Genomic DNA, 21,070 nt, shown 5'->3' with positions numbered 1-21,070 from the left:
TTCTTGCAGGATTCCTTGGAAATCTGTGATTTTTGGGATATCATTATAAACTAACTTCTCCCTTAGCCTTTTTGCCAATAATCTTCCTCTGTTCTCACTAAATTCATACTCCTCTCCTTTATGCTGTGCGTATTTTTCTGCAATCTGTTCGGCGATATTGGCACATACAGATGCTCTGTTAATAGTAAGATCCTGTTGAGCTTTTTGAACTAATGCCTGCTCCCTGCCTAAGCGAATCGTTTCAGCTAGCTTCCGCTCCGCGATAGTAACCCGCTCAAAATCTTGTTGATGCTTAATCCAGACCTTCCTACATTTAAATTTGGAGAAACTGAGGGTTTCTCCTCTAACAACTGATTTAAACGTGTCCCAGACTATCTCCTGTGAACCTGTACCCTTATTAACATTAAAAAATTCCTGAATAATTTTAACCATGAATTGACAGCACTCCTCATCCAATAATAATTTCCTGTCAAAAGACCAGGGTTGAATGCCTACTTGAACTTCAGGATCCAAAGCCAACTCTAAAACCACCGGATTATGATCAGAGACCAATTTAGGCTGAATCGAGATATTAACTTTAGCTAACAAAGCGGATACAATAAAAAAGTAATCTAATCGAACAAATTTGGTATGAGGAGCGGAAAAAAAAGTAAACCCAGGATGATCAGGGTACAATACATTCCAGATATCATAGAGTCCATGTTCTAGCATTAGGCCCTGTAGTGCAGTGAACATTAGCCTCTTTCTTCCTGTATGCACATGGCTTGATCTAACATTAACTCCAGCTGCAATATTTATATGAAAATCGCCGCACATTACCATGGGTTCGGCCATTGGGCTATTTCAACATTCAAGAAATTCAAAAGTTCGGCATCATCCAAATTAGGACCATAGATATTGCATAATGTAAATGTAAAATGCCCAACCTTAAACTCTCCAATAGCCCACCTGCCCCGGCTATCTGCCGCAGACTTAATACAAACGCCCACACCCCGTTTTATGAATATTGCAACCCCTCTTTTCTCCCCGGTTTGTTTAGAGCAGAATACCAGGTCCATACCTAAATTTTTCAAATAACCCCCATTAGCCCACGCGGCATGCATTTCCTGTAAACATAATAGATCAATATGTAATATTTGAACAATTTTAGCTAATACTTGCCATTTCTTAAAATCGTTAAGGCCGCATATATTCAACGTACAAATTTTTATTTTCCTATCCATTATCAAAACAAAACAACATAAACAACATAAACGCGGCTGTCTCCACCGAAAAGACCATATAGTTCTATACACGACTATGGATCCTCTTTTCGTCATTTAAGATCATCTGCTTCTGTTCTGCTGCTGACTTTTCACCCACCCACCACCTACCCGCCAAACCCAACCCCTTACCCCCCTGTCCCACCATCCGCAACCGCCCTCCCCCCCTACCACCCTACCCAACACATGAGGCCCAGGGACCATCAGTCCCTGCAGAATATGGAATGCCGTGTCCCCCTCCCTCCAGGTCTGTCAAAAAAGAACAATATAAAGTTACATTTAAATACAAAAGGGAGGGGAAAGAAAACCATAGACATGCGAACATAAATGTAACCTATCACCAAATTTCCCCCCCCTTTGCCCTACTTTAACACTTCCAAGTATTTTTTAGCCTTAATTTCTGACAGAAAAATGTTTTGTTTGCCCTTTGAACATAACTTTAAGTTTTGCCGGGTTCTGCAAGTACACTACTGCCCCTTTTTGTTGAAATTCAGGAATCATTGGACGTAGATGCCATCGTTTGGACACAGTAGCCTGACAGAAGTCTGGTCTGACAAAAAAACTACAATCCTTGGCAAGTGCTTTCTTATCAGGTCGTGCTCGCACAAAGATATCCCCCCGGGCTAGAAATTTGTTAAAACACACTAGAATTGCTCTGGAACGTTCCTCTTCTCCTTGACGTGGCTGCTTCCTTTTGAAGGGGAACCGATGTGCCCTTTGGATTTCCCTTGACCAATCCCATGTTGTCAAATCAGGGAAGGCTTCTTTCAATAATTCAGCTACAAACTTCTGCATGTCTGAGCCCTCATTTTTTTCTGGTACACCCAAAAACCGTAAGTTGTTCCTTCGGCTATGATTTTCCAGCTCCGTCAATTTATAACTAAGGTCATCCCGATGGGCTTTAACAGATTCTAACTCTGACTTTTGAGCAACAGCCTCGCCTTCCAATACGGAGATTCTGGCCTCGGTTTCCGTAATTCTATCGGCTGTCTCCGCACACATTTTGATTGCCCGTCGGACAGCGTTCTTAACTTTACAACATGTAGCCTGGGTGCGTAGATTCTCTGCTTTACTCTCCGCTCTATGATTCATCATTGTGTTGTAAATTGTGGCCAGAGTAATCTCCTGAGGAGCAGATTTTTCCTTATCTTCCGGAACCGCTATATCTGCTCCTGAAAAGCCCCTCTCCGATTCCGCAGCCCCACCAGCCTTGATACCCTGTAGCTGTAACGCTCTCTTCTTCCGTTTTTTAACAGTAGCAACGCTGGGGTTTGGTGAAATTTTGCTTAGCCTTAAATCCTCCGTCGAGGTACTACCCTTGCTATAATCCACCCAATCTCGGCTTACATTTGTACTCTCATCAGAAGATGGATCCGACATAGAGTAACATTTTTCACCTGTCTCAAGTATAGTCCTTGTTATCTGCGCACCTGTTCAGAAAGAACAAGCAAATCAGTCTCGGTTGTAAGATTGTCCTTACTACCAATCGGGATCTTTTTAGCTGTGCCAGCAGTGCCGTCACAGACTCCATCTCCCACAATGCAGTTCTCATCGGCCCTCAGACTTGAATTCAGGCTGCGCTGATTATCAAATACATTTATTGCCACATTATCTTCATTACAGCCTGAAGCTTTGTAGCTGTGGGAGTAACTAATGAGTTGGGGGGGGGGCAGACTCGCTGGACATAGCTACCTGTGCAATATTAATATCCATTACTAAAGTGTTGTCCGTTGCTGTTGCTGTTTCTAACAAAGCTAGTTGAGCTTCAGTCTTTCTAGAATTCTGTCGCTCGAACATAGGTAAAAGATTTTGCTTTCCTTGTTGTGGCAAACGTGAAGCAGTCCTGCTTTTTCCTGAAGAAACTGTACTTTTGCGCGCGTTAGTAGAGGAATTTGTTGGAATACTCTCACCTCCATCAGTAGGGCTGCGTTCAACATTCCCGCCGGCGTTCTCCCCCGCCTCCACTGCAGCGGGCTGGTTCACGGCTTTACCGCCGCGTGTCGAAACCTTTGTGGTTATTTTGGGCGGCATCTTCTTAAGCCCCACGGCACCTCCTCTGTCGTGAACAACACAGGATTGAAATCCCAACAGCAACGCAGGAAACCGCCAAAGGAGAGTTCAAAGCCGGTTAACAAACAAGCCGCCCAGCATCTATCCGTCTCACACTTGCTTGCTTAGGCGCTGCTAACTCTTCTTGCTTCCCCACGCCGCCTCCGGATCGTGAGCTATGAACCTGCCCAGGTGTTTCAAAGCAGTGATGCACCAGTGCTCCTGCTCAGCTCAGCTTCTCTCAGTTTGAACTAACTCGACACTTCTCGCCAATTCATTTGCCGAGTGAACGGCGCCAGTTCTTCAATAATAAAACGTTCTTCAAGGCAGTCTTTTCCAAACCAGGTAAGACCGCAAAAGCGATTCTCTCTTTTCGGAAGCCAGGAGAGAGAGGTTAGAGCTGCCTACACAGCCCACGCCACGGCCGCCATCTTGCCTCATGGGGTGGAACTTTGGGGGCACCGCCCCACAAAAAGCATATCCAGAACTGAAACAATTTTCATCAGGCAGTTAGTTGCCCTTCCATCCTAGCACCCCACTTGTTCCACTCCGACTAGATCTAGGTGTCAGACAGATCTTAGAAGAACTAGAACTTAGACCGCTCACTTTTTGCCAACGTATCTGGGCTACTCCGGAATAGACTTCTTAAAGGGCTTGAGTTGAAGGCGGTACAGGGACTTACTGGGGCTGGGAAAGAACCCTGGTTTACATGCATTAGGGACACACTCCAGAGCATCAACCAAAGAAACATGTGGAGCAATTCCATAGAGTCTTGTCTATTAACATCTAGGAACAACCTTGTCAGGTGCATTAGGGGGCATATATTTGGTGTCCTTTATTGGAGCTCAACACTAGGCTCACTGACAGCAACTTTTATTTAAATTAAAGACTACTATAGTTTTGTGTCTTTCCTAGATTACCTTCAGCCAGCCCTAGCTGGGAAACTCTATGTTCAATTTTAACGGGGTCACTATCTCTACATTCATTTACCAACAAATAGGCACGCACTGCTGGGTGCCCAGCCTGTGGTAAACCCTAAGAAGCAAAGCTATATGAATTTTTCTTCTGCCCAGCCTATAAATAATTCAGTGCCAAACACAAAAAGAACCTGGGGTCTAGTGGCCAACACTGTAGCCAAAAGTCTACAACTCCTCACTGAGGGAGTCAAAGCATGGGCTAACTAGAAGCCCACAACGACCAATCAGTAAGTCGAGGAAGGAAAATAACAAAAAAGTTGACAAGAGAGCAAACATTTGAGTGATTAATAGTAAGATCCAAAGAAAGCTCAATGGATTCCCATCAAACTGTCGCTGTGATGAATGTTCTCATATGGTCATCCATCTAGCGGGATCGCATGTCTCCTAATCATCTAGACTTATCGCATTCCTGGTACAAATCAGCTGGATTGGATCAAACCTTTAATCACTAGAGCCAGAGATTATGTTGCTTGATAGTGAATCGCAAGGTATCAGTGCAGTGCAAAAACAATGTGGTGATTCAAATAGGGTGATGAGGCGAGAAACAAGAGACATTTATTTAGAAACCAACTCACCCCCTAATTAAAAACAGAACAGTGCAAGGGGCAGTCTAAACAAAAAACTGCAAAAAAAGGCCAACATGTTTCAGCCTAAAGGGAATCAAATCCCTCGGCTTTCTTCAGGGCCTCTGCTCTATAACTTTGCTACTTCAAAAATCAAGTGTGTGCCAATGTGCTGTGAGTGATTATCTAAAGGCAAAAAGGTCAAAACAGTGTAGGTTAGTAACCATACAACCTATTATAACTGCTCCTCCATGTCAAGGGCTGCAGCTGTCAACCTCAGAAAATTAAATGTTCATCTTGTTACTCAAATACGCGCTCTCTCAAATATTTCTTCTATAAAGATAGTATCTGTGTAAAACAATTCTGTATGCTCACCCAACTTGACAGGGGAATGGACTACACCTTACCTGGACCATGCTCAGGAATAGGAGGCCCCGCTCTGTGAAGGTAAAGCAGAGGGAAACCATAGAGTAATATGGGAGAACTAACATCTGCAGTTCTTCTCATACTCTGTTCTAAGGGCCCTTCTTTTGTCAAACCTACTCAGAATGTGCCAATACAAAACCGTCACATGACATATTCAAAACTTACTCCACTCCATACACACTTCCACTTGGTTTACATTCCATAATGATCATGCCATTAAAAACAATTATGAAGAACAATCAGTGGACGTGCCAATAGATCGCTTTTTGTCTGATAGTCTATATTAAACTGCCTAGACCCTGGAGGTCCCCAACAGTGTAGATAGAGACCAGCAGCCATCTGTGGTAGTTTTAATCAAGAAAAGGAATGGCTCTCTGCTGTTGTGTACGAGCTTCTTAAAACTTCTCAGAGAGACTGCCCCTCATATATACATAATGCCTCTCCTGTATATTTCAAAGATACTCTGGCCGTTAATTATCTAAATGCGAACCAGGTTATATGTCAAAAAAACAAAGCTGAGTGTTGTACAGAAACAAAAAACTCACCGGATCCCACCAACATGTAGAAATCACCGCACAAACCTAATACAAAGCAGAGATGCCTAGAAGGTCTACTAATGTAAAACTAGCTCCAAAGTAAAACTAGCTACAGATACTAGATACCCCAACCAGCAGCTTACCTGTCCGTCGTTGCCTCTGTCGGATCCTGAGACTAAGGGGAGAGAACGAACGGTACTGGTGCGGCGCATTTAATGACCATCTGGTGGGCGGGGCAAAGATCATGACAAGACACGCCACCTGGCCGACTACCATTAAGCTAAGCAGTAACCTGAGTACACTGTGCGGGCTCTATTATCCACTTATGTATTGGCATTTAAACAGACATTAATAGGCGAAGGAAATCACCCAGAGTCTAATCTTCTTTATTGTGTGCCTACTCCGCTCCAACTCTCGCTAGAAATATCGCGAGTGGACTAAAAACTACAAAATGACCTCATCAAGGAAACTCTTGTAGTTCGCGTCGGGTTCTTACGAACGAGTTTGAAAAAACTTTATCAACTCATTACAATTTGGAAACCCAATTAACTCGAGCCTACATCACGGAAACATGGAAATTATAGTATACAAATGTAAAAAGTTCATCACAACAGTGCAAAAAACATAATTAAAGTGACTCTGTATACAATTTCACAAATTCTCAATATGGGGAATAAACCAGGTATCCCATATTACACATACCCAGCCTAGTGTAAGATGGTGATGCATGGAATAAATACAGAGGACACTTTTAGTCGTGCTCGCAGTTGTCCTAAACCACTAGAAGAGGTTGCAAAGGTTATTATATATTCTCTTGTGCCGACCTAATACTAGGTATTATGCACCACAAACATTTGTAAAGCTTCTTATTGTCACTCATTTTGATCGTTTTAAGCCAACGTCCGGACCGATCCCAACATGCTACTATACCCCTATTGCCTGCTATTTCACAGATGGAGCCATTCCATATACTAAGTACTGTATACTGTCTAGGGCTCTACTAAGTCAAGCACTGTGTTTATGTTACCCTCAAAGACTCATGGGGATAAACGCTTGGTTAATAGCAAAACTATCAATATCTATAATCGTGGATACAGTTATCAATAGACAGGACTAGTTCACGGTATATCATCATTCATGCCTATTGTGTCACTCCGAAGCCTGAATATCCATTTCTGCTCTTTCATGAATAGATATTTAAAAATGTCACTAATATGGAAGGGTATGAATAGTTTCTCTAATACCGTCCACTGAAAGTCTTCCTCTCCATGGTTCAAGGTCAACAAAGTGCTTAGTGAGTCTCGTCACAGTCTTTTGACATCGGAAAGAACTTTTATGTTCCAACATACGTGTACGCACTTTACGTGTCGTCATTCCGACATATTTATTGGAGAAAGGACACGTCAACAGATAGATAAGTTGAGCACTGTTGCAGTTCGTAAAATGAACCTGATCCCATGGTCGATCAGTGCCTATATCTATGAAGGTGAAATGCTTGGTCTGAGGGCAAATGGAACAACTCCCAAAAGGGTGGTGCCCCACGACTGCAGGTAAATCCCATAGGGTCCCAATCGGTCTTTTAGGTGTTTCTTTGGGCCGGGAATGTACCAGGCGGTCACATATATTGCATGATTGCTTGAAAGAAAACACGGGAGGAGCAATCTTTTCCCTACTACAATTCAAAATGCGCCAATGGCGGTGGACAATCTTCTGGATACTGTTCGCTCTTGTATTGAAAGTACTGATGAAAGTCAATCGATCCAGAGGGGGTTTAGCAACAGGAGGCTCAAGCAAGGCTTCACAATGGTTATTCTTAGCCCGCTTGAACGAACGTCTGATAAGTGTATATGGATAATGTCTTGCCAACAGTTGTTGAGACAGACCTTTAGCATGGTTTTGAAAGGTCTATTCCGTAGAGCAATTCCTCCGAATCCGGATAAATGGACCGTAGGGCAAATTGTCCCAGAGGGCCTTCTGATATTGACTCTCGTACTGCAATAAGGAATGTCTGGCCATGGGCTTTTGATATAATTAACTCTGCAACTCTGATGGAGTGACATAAATCGATAGATACAAAAAAGGCAGTCTCTCTTTATTGATCTCCACTGTGAACCTCAAAGTGGTTCCTTGTGTTGAGCCATTGGTTATAGAGAAACACTCAGCTTTGTTTTTTTTTTACATATAACTTGGTTCGCATTTAGGTAATTAAAGGACAGAGTATCTTTGAAATATACAGGAGAGGCATTATGTATATATGAGGGGCAGTCTCTCTGAGAAGTTTTTACAAAATCTTGTACACAACACCAGAAAGCCATTCCTTTTCTTGATTAAAAATATTACAGATGGCTGCTGGTCTCTATCTACACTGCAGGGGACCTGCAGGTTCAAGGCAGTTTAATATAGACTATCACACAAAGAACAATCTATAGGCACGTCCACTGATTGTTCTTCACAATGATTTTTAATGGCATGATCAATATAGAATGTAAACCAATTGGAAGTGTGTATGGAGTGGAGTAAGTTTTGGAAAAGTCACATGACGATTTTGTATTGGCACATTCTCAGTAGGTTTGACAAATGAAGGGCCCTTAGAACATAGTATCAGAAGAACTGTAGATGTTAGTTCTTCCATATTACTCTATGGTTTCCCTCTGCTTTACCTTCACAGAGCGGGGCTTCCTATTCCGGAGCATGGTCCAGGTGAAGTGAGGTCCAGTCCCCTGTCAAGTTGGGTGAGCATACAGAATTGTTTTACACAGATTCTATCTTTATAGAAGAAATATTTGAGAGACCGCTTATTTGAGTAACAAGATGTACATTTCATTTTCTTTAGATGACAGCTGTACCACTTGACGAGGAGGAGCAGTTATAATAGGTTGTATGGTTACTAACCTCCCACCAATTTGACCTTTTTGCCTTTAGATAATCACTCACGGCACATTGGCACACACTTGATTTTTGCAGTAGCAAAGTTATAGAGCAGAGGCCCTGAAGAAAGCCGAGGGATTTGATTCCCTATAGGCTGAAACACGTTGGCCATTTTTTGCAGTTATTTCTTTAGACTGCGCATTGCACTGTTCTGTTTTTAATTAGGGGGTGAGTCGGTTTCTAAATAAATGTCTCTTGTTTCTCGCCTCATCACCCTATTCTAATCACCACATTGTTTTTGCACTGCACTGATACCTTGCGATTCACTATCAAGCAACATATTCTCTGGCTCTAGTGATTAAAGGTTTGATCCAATCCAGCTGATTTGTACCGGGAATGCGATAAGTCTCGATGATTAGAAAACATGCCAACCCGCTAAATGGATGACCATATGAGAATATTGATCACAGCGACAGTTTGATGGGAATCCATTGAGCTTTCTCTGAATCTTACTATTATTCACTCGTATTTTTGCTCTCTTGTCTACTTTTCTGTTCTTTTCCTTCCTTGACTTACTGATTGGTCTTTGTTGGCTTCTAGTTAACCCATGCTTTGACTCCCTCAGTGAGCAGTTGTAGACTTTTGGCTACAGTTTTGGCCACCAGACCCCCAGTTCTTTTTGTGTTTGGCATTGTAGTGTAATGGGGATGTGAATTCGGGCAGGTCTTTAAATATCCCTATGACCTTCCCTCCATTGTTGTTATATTATAAATAATTCAGATCAAGATGGCTGATACAAGTGTGTAAAAACTTGGGGACCGTCATTGTGCAGAAGCATTTAGGCTTCTGGAGTATGATAGCCAATAACCGATTGTGTTCGCTGTCTGAAGATTCTTGTTTTCTATGTGGTGTGCATGCAAGTCATTTTTATGTTTATATTATACACATCAAAGCCAAATCGCTCTGATTTTCGGGGAAGGCCAGGCCAGTCTGCTGTGCATGGTCGCTTTTAAATAGCATTATTGCTTTTTACGAGGCAGGAATCTTTGGAAGAGGAGTGACAAAATGAAGATGTATCCACTCATTTGTACATATATGCACTAGAAAATGAGCATATATGTTTTTAGAAACACTGACGCATGACCGCGGGCAACAAAGAGTATTGCTCAATCAAGCGAGACGACCAAAGACCCCATTTTCTTTTAACTTTGATGTATATAAATAGATTCATACTCTTGGAGGTGATGTTTTCTATATAATAGCAGACTTTCTCTATTTTAAATAACCATGAGTCTCAAGATTAAATCATCCTCAGATTGGTAGGGACTAGATATCCAACATGGAAGACCTCTTTAGTCCAGTCTAAATGATTTTGGAGGTTTATGTTGTTTTGAGTTTACTGTCCCTTCAGACAATTGTATAATGTTTGATGGGCCATTGATTGGCCATGGTACTGTGTACCTATGGTGGCTGCTATTTTTATCTATTGTGTGCATGTATTGAATTTGCACTTTTATGGTCATGTAACAGAACTAAAGTACTTTGATGATGATGAAAATTCTTCCATAATTTCCAAATACACAGCAAAAGCTCCTTGTAGACCTACAGGAGTTTCGTTCTAACAATCAGGACACAAATTTAAGAAAATTGCATCCTGTGAAACACATAAATCAGATTGTACCTTTGAGACAAAGCCTGGCCCTGGTCTAAAAACGATCCTATCCTGAAGAACATTTTAAACAGTGATGACTAAAGTATTATTCTCTCCCAATCTGAAAGCAAATGTAATAGCTACTAAAAATCCAGTCTTGGACCATAACAACTAAAAATCGATTGAAGTCAGAGGTTTAAAAGAATACTCTTGTAATCTCAGCAGAATTATGGGAAGATTGCATGGGGGTAATCGAGAATGAACAGTTTGTCCTTTTTTTCTTAAAGCTTCTAGGAAGTCTTGACACAAAGGAGCTTATGGCCAGATGTATAAAAAATTAAGCGTTCTGAAACCCTGTGATTCAGTAAATCAGAGGGTTTGTGAAGTGGGTTTGTGAATACTAAAACCCCATTTCTAATGTAATAAATTCATTTAGCAGTTCGTAAACGTATCTTTGAATCACTAATTGGTCTCAGAAATGGATGTAGCTTCCAAATTGTGATTCAGTACTGTATTGATGTTTGTGGACATAATTCCAGTCACAAATCATTGATAGGTAGATTTCCATGTTGGGGTGGTAACTTTTTCACCAAAGTTATGGGATTTCCTTTTGATCCCTTGTCCTTTAGAAATCCTGTGGCAGCTTGGACCATGGGACCATTACTGACTTGAAATTAATTTTGTCAAAAGTGTAAACTTTTTTTGTTTTTTTAATAAAAAAACAGCCATGTTTCCTTTAAGAAATTGGGGTTGGTTTGGAAAAACTTTTCACTTTTGAAATTCAAAAGACATGCATGGTGGTCTGTTGTGCCTGTCAGACCATCATGCCTGTCTTTGCATCCATTCAGTGGTATTAGCCAATTTGCACCCTGCCTATTGAATATTCACTCAGCAGGTCATTCTGTTACACCATCCATGTTGTGACTGATCTACTAGTACATAAGTTGGTTGGCAAAATAATTTAATGGTCATAAAAAGTTGGTATGCAAATTCTGACCACTTTTTGCGACCACAGTATTGACACATTTAGCCCTGATTTTGTTTATTGAATGCCAGGGCTCATGAAAACCCTTTTATATCTGCCCATTGAGCATTTTGCAAAGAAGTTGGTGGTCCAATTGAAATTCATGTCTGAGAAAGTCCAGGATTGCAAAGGAATGACAAGATTTAGGATCCTTGATGCAATTTGCTTTATACCAATATTCAAAATGGTTCCAAGGATTCAGATAACAGGCAACAGTAGATTATCTCCTAATTATCTACTGCAACCTCCCTTGAGCAACACTTTCCTCAAAGTCCTACCCTTTCAGTTTCCACATCAAGGTGAAGATGACCTTGATGCAGTTGGGAGAGCTGAGGGTGTTGTAGAGGTAATGGCTCTATTTGAAGATGAACTGGGGAAAGGATCACAGCGAGGGAAATGTAACTAATGATTTCATCACCAATAAGGGGCAACCACTATTAGTGTTTCCATCTTCTCTTGAAACTTCCTTAGTTTCCTAGAGAGAGGGGATTTGTAGAGATAGAGCATGGCCCCCCCCCCCCATGCTTCTTAGCACCTTTTCTCTGTATAGATTTGTGAAAGAACAATTGTTTCTATGATTGCAAAAAGGATTAGTGAGGGGTACTACACATTCTTTACTATCAGGCTGAATGCTAACTGGGAAAGGTGAAAAGAAACTGATGATGGATAAACTCTTCTCAGATGATCTGCATAACTGCCCCCTCATCCCTTGTAATGTAGGCCACCTGAAGAGATTCTGCTTGACTCTCAGCCCAGCCACTAATCTTTTTGACTACCTGGCCTAGACACTAGCTGCTTGCACTCCGTTTGCAGTGGACATATGATTTGCCACAGTTCTTCCAAAGATATTATTTCTCTGTAACGAGAAAGCAAAGAATGCCTGGGTGTAGCCAAAATGCCAGGGAAAGATTTGCTTCTTGAGAAACCAGAATCAGCCTCTCATAATCCTGAAAAGCAGGTGTCCAATGATGTAGCAGGTGGACTACTATTGTTTTTAAATGTAACCTGGCAAAAGGGAACCACAGCAGTGGTGGCTGTCATAAAACCCTGTACTCGCAAGTACTCACTTGCAGTAGCATCCTGAAGGGATAACAGATATCTCAGCTCTTTTTGTAGTTAACAAAGTCTGTCTTTGAGAAATAGAACATCATAGCCCAATTGTGTCTTAAAAGGGGCTTCAATGCATGGTCTCTACTTCTCTGGCTGAAGATGTAATTTCTTTATATTTAGTAAAAATTCCAGTTCCTGTTGTCTTGGCATACCTACAGTGTACCAAACTCTGCCTTTGAAAAGGAAGAAGATGATATTAACCAATCATCCAGATAAGGAAATATGTAAATACATTCGATTTGCAAAACTTCTACAAGCGGAGCAAATACCTTTGCGAAGTCATTGTGGTTAAAGCGAGTGAGAAAGTTAGTACACTGAATTAGTAATGATTCTCTTCCACTGTAAATACCAGCTATGGTTGGTGCCATGGGTGCATCTGAATATGAAAGTAAGAATCCAGTATATATATATCGATTGTTGTCAGGTATTCTGCTGCAAATGCATCCTGAATCACAATCTTAAGCATCTAAAGTTTGAATAGTACATAATTGAAAATTAGGAAAAACATACAAATAAAAGACTTGACCTCCCAGATCCTGAGGCACTCAAATAATTTTGTTAAACAAAGAAGGGGGACCAAGGAGCTATAAAGGTCCAGTGTCCATGCTCCTAATATAAATCTATTTTCAAAAAGAGGACAAAGTTCCTAGATCAGGGTGCAAAAGTCACCCATAGTTCAAGCTGCAAACAGTCACCAACAAGGGTGCAAAAGTCACCCATGTATCAAGGTGCAAAAAGTCACTAACAAGGGTGCAAAAGTCACACTTGAATCGGGGTGCTAACAGTCACCCATATTTAAAAACACAGAGAGATTAATAAAAAAGGTAGACTAAAGTAATCCTAGGTTTGGAAATGTCCTAATGTGATAGGGAAAATAATTCTACATCATCTGCTGCCATCACACACCCCGGGGGGTGTCATGCTTCATCATCGGGTGTTTGCTCCTCGTAGGGCCGGCGCTGCAATTCCCTACGGGTCCCCTGAAGGGTCACTTTATCAGAGATCTTTTTTGAGGATTGCTGGATGTTGCATGCGGGTGTGTGGAGATTGGGTAAAAGGAGGGTAAATCAATTTATGTGCACGTGATAGTGTAAAAAATGACTGACCCCAAAAGGGCCCATTAGGCCTAGGTGTCAAAAGTCAAGGCCTTGACTTTTGACACCTAGGCCTAATGGGCTCTTACGAGGAGCAAACGCCCGATGATGAAGCATGACACCCCCCGGGGTGTGTGAGGTCAGCAGAGGATGTAGAATTATTTTCCCTCTCACATTAGGACATTTCCAAACCTAGGATTACTTTAGTCTACCTTTTTTCTTAATCTCTCTGTGTTTTTAAATATGGGTGACTGTTAGCACCCCGATTCAAGTGTGACTTTTGCACCCTTGTTAGTGACTTTTTGCACATTGATACATGGGTGACTTTTGCACCCTTGTTGGTGACTGTTTGCAGCTTGAACTATGGGTGACTTTTGCACCCTGATCTAGGAACTTTGTCCTCTTTTTGATAAATGCACTCAAATAATTGCCTGTTGTTTAGAAATGTGTCAATTCCATGTAAAAGTTTTAGACCATTCCTGATCTCTTCAAGCAGTTGTTTTTCTGATTTGACATTCTTTGAGAGGGTCTCAGAATTCTATAGGGCAACCATCTCTGATTATATCTTCAACCCACTGTCTTTTATTTATTAAATCAAGGCCCCGAAAAATAGCTGTTGTATCCTCCCACTGTTGAAATCGGGTTCAAGTTACAGTCACCCTTTTAATAATCTTGGAATTTTTCTTAAAGCCAACTCAACTAAAGAAGGTTGGATTTCTCTCCCTTCTCCCTTTTTTAAAAAAAACAGAACTGTTTGTGACGCTCAATGGAAACTTTAGTCCTGATGATGACCGTATAATTCTACAGTGGTCAAAACGCCGTCGACGCTTATGTAGCCAAACATTAACAGAGGACACATTAATTTTATACATGCTGTTCCTTTACTGTAACGTGTATGTTTTCGTTTGCCACTTGTCTGGTTTGTGATATGTATTGTGTGTATACCAGCATTTTTGTCTTAATCGTTTTATAATATGAAATAAATTTGTGATATATTTTTTCAGAAATGTTTTCTCTGCATATGGGTTTTCTTTCTCTTTCTCCATTTCCTTTCCTTTGTTATATTGTTGCTTAATTGTTTTTGCTTGTTTTATGTGTAGATATTATATATTTAGGAAAAGTGCTTCTTGAACTTTTGGTAGGAATATATACTGACTGCCCCTGGTTCAGGTGTGTTGGGCTGCCCTTTTGGTTGGTAATAGGTCTAGTTTTAGGCTCATGGCAGGAGTCGGTATTTTTAACAAGGACTAGAGGCCGGGTGGGGGGGTCATGCTAGGGTCTAGTTTTAGGACTGAGGGCAGGGGTTGGCTATTTTTAAAAAGGGCTGGGGTGGTTAAAGGACATTCACATTGTAACATGCATTCTAAAGACATGCTTTACAATGGAATGTGTTGTTCTCTCTTTAAGCAATGCCATTTTGAATGAATGCAGAAGTGCACTTCTACAGCACCACACTCCAAACAAATCCAGAGCTGAAGCCTGGTTGTGCTTGAAAATGGGGTCCAGTTCCACTTGCCTTTTTCAGGGATGCCACATACTTCTGTCTCCAAAACTCAAATTTAAATGCATTCAGCAATGCAATATATTAGGTAAAAACATAGAAAAAAATAGTCTTTCATAAATTAAAAAACACGTGTTTTCCTGTACACAAAGCTAAAGATGTCTGCAGAGGATTGTGGATTAGATATTACTTCAGCAAAGGAAGGAAAGGGAGGAAAGACTAAAGGTTAGTCTATGTTCCTCTAATATACTTAGGAAATGTTTTCTCAGGGTGACTGAGGGGCTTATTTACAAGTCCCTTGTGCCACTTTTGCGGCACTTTTAACATGGGAAAAGTGACGCAAACTTGACGCAAGGGGCTTATAAAACTGCCCCTGAGTGCCTCAACTGAGTACCAGTTCAGACATGGAAGATTGACGGGCGGTAATAAGGAACTATCATACATTTTCCAGAACCACTCAAAAGTACATCAACCAACCCTATATGCTAGTTTCCATCAAACAAGATATTTACAATCACTGGCTATAATTTCTTAAATTCAACAATTCTGTTCTACACACATGCCATTTTTTAATAGACTTCTAATACCAAGTTACATATGATGCATATCTTTGATGCAGCATATATGTGTGCTAATTGGAAATACATTCTCGAGAGACGGGTTGGCTATTATGAGCACCACAACAATGTGAAGTGAGGACACCTTACAATCACCTGAGCAAAAATAGCACGTAATTTGAACAGAAACTCTTTCTACCGGGACGGATCTTCCCGCTCCTTGTGCTTAAGGCTTTCATTGCTCCTGTTTGTTTTACCGCGTTAGACTGGGAATCACCCCTCGTTTCCTTAATATTTTGAGTCCTTGTACTTCAATAATGTGCACTTATTTGAGGATGTGGTAAGAAAAATCAGCTACTTTGCTTCAAAACTTGAGAATTTTGGTTTATCTGAGACTTTATCCGAGAAAGATAGTACTGTTCCTCATATCAGCGTGCTTTAAAAAACAAATGGTGATTTGAAATAGAAGGTAGAAGAGTAGAAGCCAGGGATGCACTGATCTAGACAATTAATATTGGACTTAATGAATAAACAGACCAAGAGGGGACTTCAAAGGGCCGTTGATACTTTTGCTCTTTTTATGTCTGAACGGGGCCTCAATATAAACATATTAAAAACCTTCACAATGTCCTGTGGTACAAAGAGAGTGAGAGCTCCATGTAGCATTTTCTTAGAAAAGAAACTTTTAGAAGTAACAGATACTTTCTGTTATTTAGGAGTTCTCTTCGATCGTCGCAGCAGCTGGAAGCCAGCAGTGAAGGCTAGAGCCCTTTTATTTAATAAAGCCATTGGCGCTCTCTTAAACTTTTCCAAAAAAATAGGGTCAAGACCTCCTAGGGAGCTCCTTCAGGTATATAGAGCAAAATGTGTCACAATAGGCACATATGGTGCAGGCCTGTGGGGATGGTTATCGACAGAAATAATTCAACGTACAGAAAATAAATTATTACGCTACCTCCTAGCATTACCGCCTAGCACGTCTACTTATGTACTTCACGAGGAACTGGCAGTGGCGTATGTAACTGACATCATAAGGGTGGCACCAATATTATTATGGCATAACATCTGGACCAACCCGGCCACCTCCCTCAATAGAATGATAATAGATACTGTCTACTAACCGAGGGAGTAAAAAATATAAAGTGGTTTTCTTATATTAAGAATTTTGTAAATGATATTGGCCACCCAGAATATTTCCAAACCCCCTCTTCATTGGACCTGGTGTCGCGGTCAACTTTAAAAAAGGTCCTGATGGAGCATCTGGAAATTAAGAGATGGGGAAACGAGAGGTCAAAAATAACACTCAAAAATCATGATGCTGTCATCCTCCATAACACTATCCAGCTCTATCTCTTAATTGTTCATCCTTTTTATGACCGTAGACTACTAACATATTTTAGGCTGGAAACATTTTCAGGACAATTATGCTCCCAACACTCAAGGAATGGTCCAAGGAGAAAGTAATTTGCCCTTGTGACATGTCTTCCTTCCAGTCTAACATTCATTTTACCTTTTATTGTACCTTTTATGCACATCCAAGGAGACAAATTTTAAGGCCCCTACTGCGTACTTGGGGAGTACGAAAGTCACGTGAGGCTTACAATAAATTGCGTTGTCTGGCCGATCACCATACAATCACGACAGTAACGGCTTTTCTGAAAGTAGTACTAAGATTACGAGGCTCCATTGTATTAGACTAACTGGCCTCCCATCTTAAAATTTTAATTCATTTTGTGTAGTTTATAGGTGGTTTTGTTATTCTATTGTTGATACTAAATACTTTAAGAATTCCCATGTATTTTATGATTCTATTTTTAACCATGATGAAATTCAAATAGATGTATTTTACTGTATGCTTTTATGAACTGTTTTTACAATTCGAATAAAGCTTTTTGAACGAACGAATAAAAGATATGTGACCGTATGTGACCGTATAAGGGGTCACTTGTTACCCTGAGGTTTATAGTTTGCATTTAAACATGTCTTTATTTCCGATGACAGCTTGACAGTTCTTGCTTTCATCTTTTAATTTCTGATTTGCCTTGGCCATCAAATTCTGCGCACCATCTACAAACATTGAGGTCATCGAATGTTATGACTTTTTTCTTAGATGCCATTTGTAAAGCGCAGTCTTTCATTTGTTTGTGGCCTATTGCCATTACCTCAATGTGGAATATAAATCTGGAGCATGAACATTAACACAGTGGTAGAAAATGTTAATGCTGAGATAAAGATGTCAATGTCCAGTTCTGTTCAGTCCGAACATCTATCAGGTCCTAAAAGTGTCCTTTTCTAGGCAGTAATAAGTGTTGAAACTTCTCAATGAACAGAAGAATGAATGAGAGAACTTAGAGGTTTATAGGGTGTGCCCTGTCGGATTTTAACTCACTACATTAAGATAATGGCACAATACTGGCTTTTCTGGGTAGTGAATTCTTTGACACTTTCCTTTCCTCTCCTTTTCTGTACAAATGATAGTCCTGGTATGCTGTTGAGATTAGGTTACTATCTTTTTAAAAGAGTTTGGTGTGGATCTGTAGCACAAACTCAGGATTGCAGCACCAGAACGTCACTTTCTTGACGTTCCAGTGGCACAATGTGCCCCAGCATATTTACAAGGCCACGTAAAGCCACTTTACTTGGCTTTGTTTAGCCTTGTAAATATGTGCCGATTTCACGCAGAAAACTGTATGAAAGGGGTGTTCCATGGGTGTTGCTGTGGGGGTTCACACGCAACAATCTTGGAATCTGACACATTCCCAGATTTACGAGAAATCGTAAACCTGGGAATGCGTCACACAGGGGTGGCCTTAGGGAGGCGCAACGAGAAGAAATATTTGGATTTCTCGTTTTTTCCTTTTTCTAGGAGTTCTCCAAACTGCTGCACACACAGAAAGAGGTAATCCCTGAATTGATTTTTTGTGCAGGAAGTTGTCCCTTTCTGCACAAAATCAATCAGCCCGGCCACGCAGGCACCCTTGTACTATGGCGCACGGGTGCCTGTCATTGTGCTCTGGGGCTGGGAAAAAAAGACAGGAATGCACCGTATCACACAGATCTAGCACATTCCTGCCCTTTTGTTTTGATGTAGGGCAGCGCAGCAAGATTCCTTGTGGAGCAGCCCTAAACCTAAACCTCAGAAATGAGGCCCTAAATGCTTTGGTATTTTGCAAGGCAATACCTTCAAAAGAAGAATCTCAAGGTGGAAGCCGAAGCCCTGACTTCCCAATTTTAAGCCTTTAAGAGCTATCCCAGAAAGAAAGAAAATGGGGCAGGTATCCCACAGGGCCACATATGCACGTTTAGGACGCGGAATGTAGATCTTTCTAGAATTTAATGTGCATAGGAAAGTGTATGGCTCCGAGGCAGAATGGTTGCATTGATGACATGTGGGGACAGAAACACGCCTATCACTAGAAAGGAGAGTATATACATACAGAGAGATATTTCTTGCAGCTTAGAGGTTTTAAATGTTGCTGACTAGCATCTGTTTGATTCAGGTGGAACTATATTTAGCTATTAAGACTTCCAAATGACAAATATAGGCCAATATTCAAAGATCCCTTTGTCGCCTTTGACTAAAGTTGGAAACATTTATTAGTCAACTGGAATTTCCACAAAGGAATGTTTGTGTCAGTAACTCCTGCTCCAATTTTCTTCTGCAGAGATCTGGTGTATAATTGCAGAATTCATGGAGTTTCAAATGCCCTGTCCATAGAGTGTGATGGATCCAAACTAGGATTATGGAAGTGAAAGCAGTTAGACGTTTGACCATATTTACTGTATTGGCAAATAATTGTGCAGCATTGTCATTCATATTTGGTCAAGTATCCTAACAGTGCCAGACAATATGACTTAATTGCATTGCAAGAATTGGCAAATGAAGTCCTGGGCCAGTGAAAAGTGAGTTTAACAATCTTTTCACATGTAAGCATCTTTTTTTAGTAAAAATCTTTGAAAAAGGTAATATACATGTAAAAGTAGGTTCAAAACTTGTTGAGCTCTGGTGAGTGATTAACCAATATTGTTACGTAGGATAAATGGATATTTTTCCAAACGACCACACTGATGAGGTAGTACAGAAGGGTAATAGCAAAGCGTACTCACGGTACTCTCAGTTTAGGAAACTTCTGGATATCACTTTCAGACATGCTCTGAAACAAAGAATAGATATTTAAGTATGTAGAGACCCAATGCATTCATTACTAGGTATTTAGAGAAGAGCATTTCTAACAGTTATGTATTTTTTATTAAACACGCAGATAAATGGTTTAATACCTACAAACCTCTGAAACATTTTTAATTAAGTGGACCTGTTCCATGAAAATACTTAACTTGTTAAAAAACACAACACATTTGTGCTCTCTAAATACCAATTTAGAATTTGAATAGGGAGAACTGCATACAGCTTTCTGGGCAACATGCCATGTCCCTCAGTAATTGAAAAAAAGAAGACAGCGATAAATCAGCTTGTGACCTTGTGATTTAAAGAAAACATCTGCCACTGGGGCGTGAGGAAAGTGAACAAAATGAATTTCTACACATGAAGGAGGCAAAATAGCACTGAAAACAAACAGCTTCAATTGCTTGCTTCCTGTAGACTGGGGTAGAATGTGTAAGTAAGAAGTAGTAAACCACCTGTTTAAACTTTTTTTAAATATGTTCACGAAAAATGAACTCCAGCCCTTGCCATTTTAGGTCGAGCCCTGAGCCAGCACGCAAGCGCTGCTCGGGGGTTGATCTGTGGTAGTAGAGTACAGGGAGAAGCCACACCCACTCCCCTGCTTGTGTCTTTGTCCTTTTAAAATGCTGCCTTCCAATTGGTTTATAGGCTGTTAGTCCCTCCTTATGACGGCCATGTCGTCAATTTGTATCCTTCCAAGGCTACTGGCCCTTTTACTTTGAGTGTTGCATGAGCACTCTTTTCATCCAGTGCCTTCTCACCCCTCCCACTGTCCGTGCCTTCTCTCCCCTCACTCGTTGATTGTGCCTTCTCACCCCCCTGCCCCCGTCCACCCGCACTCCTGTTTGCAATGCAATAGGTCTTGCTCAAATGCGAGTCCTATTGCATTGCAAATGCTTGTTTCTATTATAAAAAGATGAATGCTGGGTGAGATTGTACCTCCGGACTAGTCCAACCGTTGCCATAGGATAAATGCGTCTACCGTTTGTGACCAGTCAATCATTTTAGATGCAATCCTTAAGTTACCTAAAGGCGTGGGCGGAAGAGCCAATCCTGGACTCATCGCTTTACATGACAACAGTAGATTCCAGTTGCTGGCCAATTAAAGCACCAACCCATTGCAGGATACCTGCTAACACCTGCAAGAGGTGCATGCAGCCAGCAATGGTGACAGAGCACCAGGCCAGGCATGGGGTGTGCCAGCTAGCAAACAAAAGGAAAACTGCACCCATGTTTCACAAACACGCTCCTGGAACTTTGTCTGGTTCC

The 21,070-nt window shown here is 41.0% G+C and overlaps 1 protein-coding gene across 6 annotated transcripts in view; it reads right to left on the bottom strand.

Moving 5' to 3' along the window:
* LCP2 (lymphocyte cytosolic protein 2) overlaps positions 1-21,070 on the bottom strand; it is a 622,000-nt gene that overhangs the window by 476,610 nt on the left and 124,320 nt on the right. For all 6 annotated transcript variants that reach the window (XM_086951712.1, XM_086951709.1, XM_086951711.1 and 3 more), the window contains exon 3: positions 19,726-19,772. In XM_086951712.1, coding sequence (XP_086807838.1) covers positions 19,726-19,772 — 47 coding nt within the window. The remainder of the gene's footprint in view (positions 1-19,725; positions 19,773-21,070) is intronic.

Source organism: Lissotriton vulgaris, unplaced genomic scaffold (assembly GCF_964263255.1).
Source record: "Lissotriton vulgaris unplaced genomic scaffold, aLisVul1.2 SCAFFOLD_1103, whole genome shotgun sequence".
NCBI lineage: Eukaryota > Metazoa > Chordata > Amphibia > Caudata > Salamandridae > Lissotriton > Lissotriton vulgaris.
This window is presented reverse-complemented; position numbering and strand designations above follow the sequence as displayed.